Source organism: Papio anubis, chromosome 9 (genome assembly GCF_008728515.1).
Source record: "Papio anubis isolate 15944 chromosome 9, Panubis1.0, whole genome shotgun sequence".
Classification (NCBI taxonomy): Eukaryota; Metazoa; Chordata; class Mammalia; order Primates; family Cercopithecidae; genus Papio; species Papio anubis.
The window spans coordinates 9373208-9386782 of record NC_044984.1 but is presented as its reverse complement, the minus strand read 5'-3'; the positions used below and the strand labels follow the sequence as shown (position 1 = coordinate 9386782).

Sequence of the window (13575 nt, the reverse complement as noted above, 5' to 3'; positions counted from 1 at the left end):
CTATTTTGCAGAATTTTATTATGATGAGTCTTATCAGGTACATTTACCATTTTCATTTATTTGATTTCCATGGATAGTTGGGCATATTTTTAAGAAAGGTGGACATTCAAGAGATCTATGATAGTAAATACTTCTGTTTTTCAGCTTTAACTTCAAAGTTAAAAGGTATAACTTATTTTCCGTCAGAATAACTAAAGATTTAATTACATATTTTCTATAGCTTGTGTGTGTGAGCCGTGGGTAGAAGAAGTTATGGAAGAAAATGATGTAATAATAAAATTAAAATGGGAAGAACTATGGAATGGCAGGAAGAGTTAAAGTCCCTTCCCAAACTCCTTTAATTATGGGTTTCTGGTGTCAGAGTTAAAAGAATGGAATTTAATCAATGTTCTGCCACAATTCAATTGTGTAGTGGTTTAAAACATGATAGACTATGATAGATGCACAGGGATTTAGCAATTATTTACTAAAACTTTCCTGGAGATGAGCCATGACATGGAAGGGATCAATGAAGGCCACACATACACATCAGGATTAGAATCTAATTCTCTTCAGCTGGTCTGGGGGTTCTTCCCATTGAAGGGGAGCCAGAGATCACCTCCAAAGCCCCTTTTTAGCCCATAGTGGGCTCTTCTATTGGATCTAGAAACTAAATTGGCACCAGGCAGATGAACAAAATAAAAGTATACACATTTTATTCATTTTGCATGTACATGACGAACTCACAAGAGAGTGAAATCCAAAGAAGTGGCCTAAGCAAGATGCTTTTACGCTTTTTAGACCAAGAATGATAAATGTGAAAAGAAATGACAGGACGAAGGAAAGCTGGCTGGGGGCAATCCATTTTCTAGAGGAGTCACTAGGAGATATATTAGTTGTGGGGGGCTGTCAAATAGGCGAAAGATAAGTGTTTATTAAATATCTTTATTCAGGTTCATTGCAGCATCCAATTCCAGGTCTCTGTCGGTAAGAGCTATTTTCTTGCCCTTGTATGACTAGGGTAGCCCTCCCAGAGGAATCTTTATGGCTTGCCACATGTGGGAAGTGACAGGTCAGCTCTCCCTTTCTGAATCTGCAATTTCTCCACTGTTTTAAACACAAAACAATCAATATACCAATTTGGCATATTCAGGGACATCCTTCACTCCTTCATCATAGACTATCACTGTTTCTTTAAAATGATACATGTTTTCTCTATGTCTCTGTTTCCTCATTTTGTAGAATGAATATGATAAACATGAACTTCCGTAAGATTCATACCAGTTGAACAATTCTCAGAATTTGTTCACTTTGTGCCACTGAATGTACATTAGGTAGTACCAATAGTATGTGCAGTTAAAAGTACAGAGATCAGTAATGGGAAGCAAATCAATTGAGATGGGATTCATAGCCAAGAGTCAGGAGACACTTTATTTCTCACAAGTGTTAGTTCTTTTTGGCAGATCCATTTCATTTCTGTACTACAGTACTCAGAATACACAGATGTCTGTGAGATGTAAACACAGCTGTTTTCTTTAGCATCACCTGTAATTTTTAAGCTGGAGAGGAAAAGAAAAGTCTGTCTTAGTGCTTAGGATTTTCTCATAGCTATTCTCACTTAGCCATTATTTCCTAGGACTCTCAGGAAGCAGTAGAAAGACAAACTGTTAAACAAAGAAGGTACACAGTCACAAATATAATGGTATGAACTTTTAAGATAGAGCTAATGGAAACCTCTGGAACTTTCAAGTTCATCTTCATTGGAAAACAAGAAACTTCACAATTACATTTAAAAAAGAAACTTTGGAAACTGGGGATTCAATCTTCTTATTGTTCTACTAACAGGTCACATTGAAAATGTTTCTTTACTGAGCCACAGTTTTCTGAAATATTTAGGCTATAGCCACCTAATATTCAGGGGAGGTATGGAGATGAAATATGAAAATGTGACAATACTTCAAAAATATATGCTCAGTAAATATGATAAATATCTGGAGGCATGATGGATGTTCAGAGTCTATAGAATTTGACAGCAGTGAGAAAAAGTGGCTCAGTTCATGGTTATGCAGTCAGAGGTTCCTTTCATTCTCATTCCCAACAGAGGTGAATGGGTGTCTGCAGCAATATAATATTAGTTTCAAACAAGCATGAGTCCCGTGGCTCACTGCAGGTAGGAGGTGGCGATATAATTCAAACAATGGGACAGGCTGTATTAGAGTTGAGTTGCAAAGATGATGTGAGTTCAAGACTCTCCTATTTGTCTCAAACGGATGAGGTGGTGGCAGCATGCAGGGCTCCATCACAGCTTTTCTTTAGTCCTTTGTTCCATTTTTTTCATGTAGCCTCTTGGAGCTGTTTGTCTGATTTCTTCCTACTGCCCAACCTTCTAGTCAAACCAAGAACTTCTTTCAACTGGGCTATTGCAAAAGTTCCCTATATTTTATCTCTTCCACCCGTGTAATTCTTTCTTAAATTATCAGGGTAATTTTTTAAATGCCAATCTGGCCAAGTCAACAATTCCTTTTCCAAAAGGCCCTCAGTGGTTTTCCAGGCCTTCCTTGATGAGACATCTGGGTAGCTCTTGTACATGGTCTCCTGTAGCCCCCAAAACAACCCTGTAAAAAATATTACGATTCTTTCCTTTCTTTCCTTGCCTTGCAGATAAAAACAGAGTCTAATTGGTGCTATAACATGATACCTTTCAGGTTTACCTGATCACTCCTATCTTAAAGCATCATCTTTCTCCTCAGAATAAAATAAGAGGTTCAACTGAATTTACTCCATCCACTTTATACATATTTATATTCACATTTCAATGTTTTCAAATTTTATTTTTTACTGGGAACCACAATAAAATAAACATTTTGCATTATGACCCCGTTAAGAAACACATACAAACTATATTTAATAAACGCTAATTCACCAATACCGTGTATGAAAAGATAAGAATAAATTAATAGCAAACATACTTTCATTTATTTGTAAATAAAATATAGAAAATAACCCCCAGAAAGCAATATAAAAATCAAGAGAGTTGTTTTTAAATATAATGTGTATGTTTGGCTTTTCATAAATTTATTCTAGTCCAGAACATTTATTTTTAAATCATCTTTATTTTAAAATCTTACACTTTATGAAATTTTTTAGAATGTGACTCATATAATGTTAAAACTTTGCCGATTGAGCCAACATTTCTTTCAGTGTTTAATACTTTCCATACTTAATAAATTATTAGTATACTTTAGACAAACTTAAACATTCTCCTATGTTTTAAATTTTAACCTCTTGTTTTTCAAGTGACGGAAAATACATTTTAAATGTAAATTCTGCCAATTTGACTAAATCATTTACAGACTTATTAAATATAACTCTTTATATTATCTCTTTTGAAAAACTCATTAAAAGTTCTTTACAGAAATGTGATTGAAGGCCTACACATTTTTGCTTGTGAGGGAAGAAAATACTCTACCCTTTTCTGCAAAATTATCCATGAATTCTGCTAAAATATGAAATTTGCCTGTGTTGCATCAACCCTCATAGTACGTTGATGGTAATTTTGACCATCTTACACAAGATAAAAGCACGTAACACTGAAGAGAAAACAGCAAATAGCTCTTTTGTGGCTTATACATGTTTTCATCACATCCTCTCATGTACCTCTACCTTTCACACCAGTGGTTCAAATATACTGCAATTTTTGTCACAGCGTGGGTGTCTGGGTTCCACACTCTGATATTTACTATTTTTTCTTTTCTTTTAATGCCAGCTGTGACCCACTAAATTGGTCTCATTACCTGCTAATGTATATTTTCCCACAGTTTGAAAAATACAATGTAAGACATTCTGTGTGCCAGTGGTCTCCAGATAATCACTATTTTAAATTTAATGTGCCGTTTCCAAATAAGTTAGTCTATTTCCTGTCCCCTAAAACTCCATTGCAGATAAATATATATTTTCTTATAAAGAGCTGATATATTTTCATATATAGAACTTTCCAACCAACTTTGAAATCATCCATCTTCTTAGCGTATTCTGAACCTCTGGAGAGTTTTAAACCAAATTAAAACTACAAAACTCAATCTTCAGTGTTACCGTTTTGCAGTGCAAACCTGATATAAATTGAATATTAAAATTAGCTCATCTAATACTCACTCATTAGAACTTAGAAAAGAGCCATTTATCCACTTCCAGTTCTTCTCTGATAACGAAAAATTTAATCCAATCCAAAATGAAATTGCTTTGTCATGTATCAAGTTCTGTGTGCGTGTCTATAAATGAAACAGAAGGATATTAAATCTGCTTATCTATTCTTGGTTTGATCCCCTAAAACCTAGTTCAAGCATCACCCCATCTCTGAAGTCTTTCCGAACTCCTTGTCAGCATTAATTATTCCTTCTTTGTGATATTTCTATGTTTTTATTTCTATTATTGTATTCATCACCTTATATTTAATTATTTTTTTACATATCCACTTAGTCATTCAAATTGTGAAGTCAAAGTCATCACTTCCATTACATAAAACCCCTGGGCTAATGCACAGACGTATTGGTATGGTTTAAAGAAAATGTTAAGTTTTATTAAGGTATTTTATTTAATGATTTACCAATTCATCCTTATCTTGAATAAGCAGCAAACTGGATTCTTTGGTGGAACAATCAGCTAGACTGTTATTCCAAGGTTTGACAGTTTGAGAAAGTAGCAAGCATTTCTCTTGGACTTGCTGCCAATATATTGGGCATTTTAAGAGATCCGGTCTTTCTAAAATGAAAAACGGAAATAAGAAATAAATGGTATGTTTCTAACCTATCCCTGACACACCACAACCAATCACACACACATATCATTATAAATGTTCAAAGTTTTTTATTATCACTGTGAGAAAAATGAATTTATTATAAAGTTGAGGTTTTCAAGGACTACCGTTCATTCTGGTACCAAGAATTGGGAATTAGTGACCAGTTATCTTGAGCATAAATGGAATCATAAAATATCAAAGTAGGAAAATACCATCAGAATAATTTAAATTGCCACATCTTACATTTTAAGACAGGGAGAGACAGAATAACTTGTTTAAGTTCAGCCAATCAGATGAAATATTTCTATTTCTCAGTTTCCTTAAATTTATCACCAGTGCCTATTCCACTACACCGGCAACAATATAAAACTCATGTAAAAAGTGCTGATTTTAAATGATGCACAAAATGCATAGCAAATAATTATTTTCACTAAATTAATGAGAAATACCATGGAGAAAAAAGTATAAGAAAATTTCTAATTGCTGAATGAGGTATTTACCTACTTAATGTGATCTATTGGATAGAATTTTCCAGAGGGACTTTCAGGTTTTCTTAAAACTTCCGTTCTGTGAGAATGTGCACACAGATCATACTCCACTACAGTCACTCAACAACAGTCACCTTTTTTATTAACACACGCTGGAGCAAGACTAATGTGGCTGCATGGTGAGGAAATATAATAAATAGTAAAGAATTCATTCTATGTTTAAGTTCTATCAATTATCTTCAGGCCAAACTTAATAGCTCACTAAGATAATCAAATATTTCACATATTTTCGTATCAACAATGGAGTATCCTAGCAGAGGCTTCTCATGAGGCAGCATGCTTTGCTGGTTAAAACCTTAGGTTCAGAAGTCAGACCACGTAAGTATAATTCCCAGCCTCCTCACTTGGTGCTTATGTGACCCTCAGCAAGTTGTTGAATCCTTTTATGCCTCAGTTTTCTAATTCAGAAAAGCAGAATGATAAGAATATCTTAACATATGGATTGTTATGAATTGTACCAAAGGTAACACATGAAATCTACAAATATTAATTGTTATTCTTAGGAAATTCAAGCCACACAATTACCTGTTGTTTTAGTCGTGTTCTGTTGAATGTCCACACTGCATTTTCCTATTGATGGTTTCTGTAGTAAGGATGCCACTAGTACATAACGAAAAACAATTGAGAGTATTAAATGCTGAAATGTGTGGTGGAGTGGATATATTACATTTGTTACTTCAGGAAACTAAATAATCTCAACAAGCTTGAATATGGACAGAAGATAAAAGTATTAGCAATGTGGTAAAAAAAAAAAAAAAGAAAAAAAAAGGTCTCACCTACAGGAAGCATACAGAAACAAATAAGAAAAAAACAAAACAGGTGGACTCACACAGGCATTAGGTTGCCTGTGTCTACTAGATAAGTCAATCTAACAGCATTACTTAAGCTCTTAAATTGCCTACAGTCTCACCCGAACTTTATCATCTTCAAAATGAGTCTAATTGTGCCTGTTCCAAGGGAGAGATCATCTGCTGCAATCTGGAATTTTAGTAGGTACATAATAAACCATAAATAACTGGAAATTTTTCTTTTCTTTGTCATCATCTTTGTGGCACAATTGTGATCCTTTTCAAAAGTTCTTGGGCCACATATATAATACCCCGTGATGACTCTCAGGGCAATTGGGAAGACAAATATGAAAGGCTGGTATCCAAAGTGGATATGGACTGACTCTTAGAAGCTTTGCTTCATGACTTTTTATTCATTGATCTTTCACTAAGATTGGGGTGGCCGAATTATGTTGAGATGCTCTAAGATACATGATGGAAGTAGAGTAAGTATTATGCAACAAATGATGTTGCCTCACTTACCTGAAAGACTCAACCCAGTAACAACCAAGACAAGGAGAATAATCCCAGCACAGCTAAGTTTCAGGGCAACTTGATGCCAAGGTGAACCCTGACAGACATCTGAGAAGTTAAAAAGAAAAAAACAAAAAGAAACAAACAAAAAAACCCAAAAAACGTCAGTTAACTCAGTGGAGTACATCTGGCACAAAAATGTACTTGGGATAACATAGGGACAATTAGATTCAGCTTAGGGGATGAGGGCAGGGAACAACCTGTATCCATCATTCTAAAAGAAGAGTCCTGCAAGATGGGTTCTGAGATCCAACAGAGTTTGCTCATTGATAAAATACGAACACTTATGCATGTGTGTATACAAAGGATTGGTATAAGAATCAAATGAGATAGGTAGAAAGATGTTTTGAAAATTACCAAGTGCTATACAAAAATGAAGTGCATGTCTTAATGTAGGTAGTAAGTCAAAGCATTTCGTCTAAGAAGGAAGACCTTCATTTAGTCAAGATATTTTTTGAGGCTCTATTTTGTGCCAACCACTATGTTAGGTGCTGGTGATATACAGAAATTCCGTTTTTGGACATGGAATCCTGTGCTTTGCTGTTGCCTAGAACAAACATCTCCAAGTTAGGTCAAATGTATGGCCATCAAAGGAGAAGGTTTTGTGACTGCATACCATTTTCAATATTATCACTAGTATAACATAATATGCGCTTATGTCTACAACATTGCATAGTCTAAACCGAGTGTCAGATAGCTCTGCTTTTCTCTGTAATCATTTCAATTACTATATAATGAGTCTCCCATGTTCTTCAGAAGTTATGATTATATTGATGAAATGTTATAAATTCATTGCAACTTTTTCAATATATTTTGCTCCATATCTTTGAAAACATGAATTAATAGAAAAAAATAATAGAGACTTACTTATAAAAATATTCTGGAGAAACATGGGGACATAGCTTCCAAAATTAAATCAACTCTGATAAGGAATTATTCTGGTAGTATACGCCTCAGTTACACTGCTAGAAGTTGTGCCTACATAGCTCCCATATCTCTGATTTAATTGTAAGACTCCCTCCGCTCTCATTTGGTTTTTAACATATTAGATCTATTATAATTATAAATTACTTTATGAATTCTATTATTAGAGCCAGAAGCTTTTATAAGTAAAGGTTTTCTAATTTATCTAAAGCTATGGATTTATTTGTATTATCTATTCTTTTTTATTTTTTCTAATATTACTCCATGTAAGTGATTCCTTGCTATGAGTTACATGTTAAAAAATTTAGCATCAGATATACTATAATATTATCCTTTATTCTCATTATATGTTTCAGAATGGCCATGAAGCCATTTCTACTTTTAATGGTCCATTATCCTTGAGGATTAAGTCGTGCAGTCCGTTTGCAGACCTGATAATCTCTCACATTAAGATGCTCACACTGATGTAAGTGAGTTAGCTCTCTCTAAAAAGGCCCTGAGGAGATAGAATTTAGTAGCGTTAGTGGTGATCGAAGATTATGGGAGGAAACATAATACATTGGAGTCAGGGTTGTAACATATGGATTGTCATCTGGAACTATTTAGGACATGCTGTATCAGTGGAGGGGGGCAGGGAGCAGTAGATACCTAGAGGAGACTCCAAGGCCCCAGGGATACATCTGAATGTGAGGAAACCAAGCTTGGTTATATTGGCCTAGAACTTCTAATGAGAGCTATGTGACACAGGAATGGCTACATGCAATCAATGAGCCCAAGACAACACTGGGATGGCTTTCCTTCCAGTTTTATAGACATACATTATTTCATCTTTCTGTCTCTTCTCTCCCCCGCCCTTCTCTTCCTTGAAACTCTAAGTTTGTTTGTCAAGTGGAGAAAGCTCTGTATAGTCACTATTTTAATTGCTAAATTAATTAGTTTTATTTATTTATTTATTTGTTTGTTTGTTTGTTTGTTTTTGAGACGGAGTTTCACTCTTGTTGCCCAGACTGGCGTGCAATGGCGTGATCTCGGCTCACCGCAACCTCCGCCTCCCGGGTCCAAGCGATTCTCCTGCCTCAATCTCCCGAGTAGTTGGGATTACAAGCATGCACCACCAGGCCCGGCTAATTTTGTATTTTTTTTTTTTTTTAATTTTATTAAAGACGGGGTTTCTCCATGTTGGTCAGGCTGGTCTCGAAAGTGCTGGGATTACAGACGTGAGCCACCGTGCCCGGCTTAATTCTATTACTAACATTAATTTAGTAACTTTTCATTACTAAAGTCTAACATTGATTAAGAACAGTCTTTCCAATCTAGCAAATCTGAGTGTGAACATGCTATTTTGGAAAATACGCTCAACCTTCATAACCCACTCATTTCCTCATCTGTGAAATGTGGAATAATATCTATGTCATAATATTTTGGAGAGGATTATATGAAACAATTCTTCTAAATGCTGGGCACAGTGTCTGGCACATGGTAACTGTTCAATGAGCAGCAGTTCTTTTTTCTAAAAGGTTTTTTTTCTTAACTATAGCTAAAAGGCAACTTGGTGACTTTTAAAAACTGTTATTCGTTCATGCTAAAATGTAAGGAGTTGAGTGCAGCGTACCGTGTCTGGGAGGAATGTACTCCTGTACTGTGTTTCTGTGGCACCACATGACATTAGAATTAACGAAGTTACAATAAATCACTACAGAGGTCAGGCAGACGTTAGTTATCTGGAAATACCTACCTATGGCTGTTCTCCATTTGAGTTTAAAAAGTATGTGAAATCATCTCATTTCATTGTTCTGAACCTTCCATTGGCTTTTCATCAGGCAAATCTGAGTGTGTAGAATGGCTCATATGTCCCTATTTAAGCTGGCCCTCACTTCTACTGGATGTTATCACTCACGTCTCTCTCTCTGGTTTCGTTGACTGCCTTAGATACAATTACCATGCTACAGAGTGACCACAGCCTCAATAGTTTAGCCAGAGTCCAGTAGTGGTTTTACATTTTGCCCTCACCCCGTCTGGCCTCCATACGCACGCTCTGCACGCAGACACCTCCTACAATATCACAGGCATGTTTTCATTTTGAGGTTTTTGCACTTGTTGGTCACCTTCATAGAAGCCTCCTTTCTCAGGGTCTTATGTCTTTGTCCCTCATTTCTGTCAGGTTTTGACTCAATGTCATCTTCTCAGGGAGGCCTTCCTTGATTATTCTGTTTGATATGCTACCCTCCCCGAAAGCTAAATCCTATTTTCAAATTTTTCTCAATAACATTAACACCATCTCATCTTTTATACTGACTTAGTTATATGTCTATTTTATTGATTGTGTGCCTTCATTTTTTTTTTTAATTTTTATTTTTTATTATACTTTAAAGTTCTAGGGTACATGTGCACAACGTGCAGGTTTGTTACATATGTGTACATGTGCCATGTTGGTTTGTTGCACCCGTTAACTCATCATTTACATTAGATATTTCTCCTAATGTTATCCCTTCCCCCTCCCCCCACTCCACGACAGGCCCCAGTGTGCAATGTTCCCCTTCCTGTGTCCAAGTGTTCTCATTGTTCAATTCCCACCTATGGGTGAGAACATGCGGTGTTTGGTTTTCTGTCCTTGTGATAGTTTGCTCAGAATGATGGTTTCCAGCTTCATCCATGTCCCTGCAAAGGACATGAACTCGTCCTTTTTTATGGCTGCATAGTATTCCATGGTGTGTATGTGCCACATTTTCTTAATCCAGTCTCTCAATGATGGACATTTGGGTTGGTTCCAAGTCTTTGCTATTGTGAATGCTGCCACAGTAAAGATACTTGTGCATGTGTCTTCATAGTAGCATGATTTATAATCCTTTGGATATATACTCAATAATGGGATCACTGGATCAAATGATATTTCCAGCTCTAGATCCTTGAGGAATAGCAATACTGTCTTCCACAAATGTGCTTCCATTTTACTATAAACTCTATGAAGGAAAATAATTTTCTCTATTTTGTTCACTGCTGTATTCACAGCATGCCTGGCACAGAGTAGGAGTTTATTTTTGAATGAATGAATAAACTCTAGAGGCATTTTTGCAAACACCTTATCCACTTTTCTAACAGACCAAACCCTTGGCCATTTGACCAGAAGCAAGATAAGTTATCACTCACATCTCTCTTTCTGGTTTTGCTGACTGCCTTAGATACAATCACCACGCTACAGAGTGACCACAGCCTCAACAGTTTAGCCAGAGTCCAATAGTGGTTTTATAATTATTTAATATCAGATTTGTGTTCTATAGTCACATACTTTGCTCTGGCTTTAGTCTACTCTAATCCAAGTAGAAAAAAATTTCCGCATCCTTTGGGATCATAGCAACATTTGGGAAGAGTCTCACTATCTCTATATTCATTTTCTGACAATGCCCATTTTCCAACTTTTGCTGGATATGAACAGAGGAAAAGAAAGACTTACTCTTTAAAAAAAATCTTGCTCAACCAAATCCTCCCTATAGTTATTAGAATCCTCTAATTTTCTCTACTGTTATATGAAAATTGTAGTGAAACTTAATTGACGGCTCTAAGATTTTCTTCTTGACTTAAAACTTTGAAAATTCAATAGTTTAAAACTTAAACAGTCTTGAAACAGCACAAGTCAAATACTCGGCATGATATGGAATGAATATCAGAATGGTAAACAATTGTAATATTATCGATGATAGTAAATCCAGTTAGATATCAGAAAATAATTATGTGTCATAATAATTTCATACTGATTTTCTGCCTCAGTTTCTAGTTTCTTCCCATCCATCCACAGGCCATGCTATCCATCACGTATTACCTCACATTGGTGTTCCCCGCGTCTTTCACTCAGAATCCTAACTCTTCAGAGACACAGGAAAGTACCAGTTTCAACAAATGGTAAGTAGGTTCATTACTGATATGCTTGAGTATTTTGTGGCTTGTCTCTTTCTAAGCTGTGATACTTTTCAAACTAGAAACTATCAGATAGTAATGATATTCAAATCTTTGATCTTGAATTTTTATTTTCCAGAAAGTTTTCCCCTCTCTTGAGAGAGTGAAGTATGTCACTCATTAAGCCTATACTTTATATATATATTTATATATAATATATATAAGATATATGTATAAAATATATATATATATATGTGTTTTTTTTGAGATAGAATCTCGCTGTGTCACCTAGGATGGAGTACAGTGACACAATTACAGCTCACTGCAGCCTTGATCTCTTGGGCTCAATCAATCCTCTCACCTCAGCCTCCCAAGTAGCTAGGACCACAGGCGTGTGCCACACACTTGGCTATTTTTTTGTATTGTTTGTAGAGATGAAGTTTTGCCACATTACCCAGGCTGGTCTTGAACTCCTGGACTCAAGCAAACCATCCACCTCAGCCTACCAAAGTGCTGGGATTACAGGCATGAGCCACTGCAACTGGCCTACACGTTGTATTCTGAAAGGAATATTATGGATGAAAATGCACTGGGACCTAATCATAGTATTGATATTTTGTAGAGGAATTTGGACTAACGTACGTTGTTATTACAGTAAGTTTGCAATGTGTGTCTTAAATATTCCTTAGTTCATACATGTAAAATATTTTTCCTTCCTTCCTTCCTTCTTTCTTTCCTTCCTTCCTTCCTCCTCCTCTTTCTGTCTCTTTCTCTCTCTCTTCCTTTCTCTCTCCTTTCTCTCTCTCTTTCTTTCTTTCTTTCATTTATCCTTCCTTCCTTCCTTCCTTCCTTCCTTCCTTCCTTCCTTCCTTCCTTCCTTCCTTTCTTTCTAGCTTGCTTTCTTTCTTTCTTTCTTTCTTTCTTTCTTTCTTTCTTTCTTTCTTTCTTTCTTTCTTTCTTTCATTTATTCTTTCTTTCTTTCCTTGTGGAGCAGGGGTAACCCATAGGCAGCGTGCCCAGTGTAGCCTAAAGTGTTGTTTCTTCAGAGTCTTTTAACCAAGGCTCAGTAAGACAGGTGATGTTTGCTTTTCATGCTGACTGGATTGAGAAAAAGAAATGTATGAGGTTTAAAATTTTTGTCCAAAGTTGTGATTATCTACAGGCAAGCCATGCAACACCCGTTAAACATTAATATAAAACCACTGCTCATCTTTAAAGCAATGATTTAAAGCCATAAATATAACAGGAAGATCTAATTCTGGAAGATATACAAATGCCAAAGGAAAATTAAAGCCACTTACCCCGAGGAAGAGATGAAGGTGAAGAACTTTCTGGGCCTGAGTCCTTGGGTAAGGTTAACTCAGCATACATCATTTGTTGGTCCATTGCAGACAGAGGAAGGTGGCATTAAACTTGCATATAAGAAAAAACTCTCAATTCTGTGAGGTAAAATCAGCAAAAGGAAGCGTTCTGCCTGCAGTACTTTGTTGTCTCTCTTTTGTTCCCACCCACCTACACTTCTTGGTGGTGGTTTTCTCCGCAAATTACTGAGACAATCCACTCACTGCATGTTCATTATGCCTAGCTATGTAATATCTACTTTCCTTAATTAACTGGCCTGTTGTTTGACAAAATTCTGGGAGGCTCGTTTGTTCTTGTTTTTGTAACCATTCTTTTTCTGTTGCTCTCTCAGGGCCAGTACCAGAGTGAAGCAGATGAGGCATAGCCTGGGGTTCCAATTTAAGGGGCCCCCACAAAACTCAGTAATTAACAGAAATAATATTTAGCACAATTTTGTAAAAGTAAAAATTAATGTAAAAAAGTCCATAATGCTATTCAAAGACTCTAAAATCTTCCTGAAATATCTGTGCTCCAAAGAAAGTGGTGAAATGTGAGAAATGGGAACATAAATGTGAGAAAGCCCAATGAATAACACAACAGAAAAAGCAATGTGCTAAAGATCAATAGCCTACTGCTAGCTTAGCGCTAAAGGCACTGTTGGATATGATAGCATTTTCACATAAGTAAAAGTATTTGGAAACCATCTGAATTGTAGGAAGTGGAGCATATGGAATTT

At 36.0% G+C, this 13575-nt stretch overlaps 1 protein-coding gene across 2 annotated transcripts; it reads right to left on the bottom strand.

Moving 5' to 3' along the window:
* Positions 1 to 678: 678 nt before the first annotated feature.
* KLRB1 (killer cell lectin like receptor B1) lies at positions 679 to 13001 on the bottom strand. Of its 2 annotated transcripts, none has more exons than XM_003905957.5 (6): positions 12800 to 13000; positions 6633 to 6731; positions 5848 to 5922; positions 4583 to 4737; positions 4132 to 4247; positions 679 to 1538 (listed from the first exon to the last, which is right to left on the bottom strand). In XM_003905957.5, the coding sequence occupies exons 1-6, from the start codon at positions 12882 to 12884 to the stop codon at positions 1385 to 1387; spliced, it is 684 nt and encodes a 227-aa protein (XP_003906006.1). In that variant the 5' UTR covers positions 12885 to 13000; the 3' UTR covers positions 679 to 1384. The 2 variants fall into 2 exon arrangements, with proteins under 2 accessions (XP_003906006.1, XP_009178434.1); XM_009180170.4 differs by having other exon boundaries at positions 1421 to 2594; positions 12800 to 13001.
* Positions 13002 to 13575: the final 574 nt, after the last annotated feature.

What these genes read in the sequence shown, in the direction of transcription:
- KLRB1 (XM_003905957.5), bottom strand. Translation starts at nt 12,884, where the DNA reads ATGGACCAACAAATGATGTATGCTGAGTTAACCTTACCCAAGGACTCA. An exon ending in TACTGGGTTGAGTCTTTCAG is followed by an intron (nt 5,923 to 6,632) that starts GTAAGTGAGGCA and finishes GTTATGTACTAG; the next exon opens with TGGCATCCTTACTACAGAAA. An exon ending in TTCAAGATAAGGATGAATTG is followed by an intron (nt 4,248 to 4,582) that starts GTAAATCATTAA and finishes TTTCATTTATAG; the next exon opens with ACACGCACACAGAACTTGAT.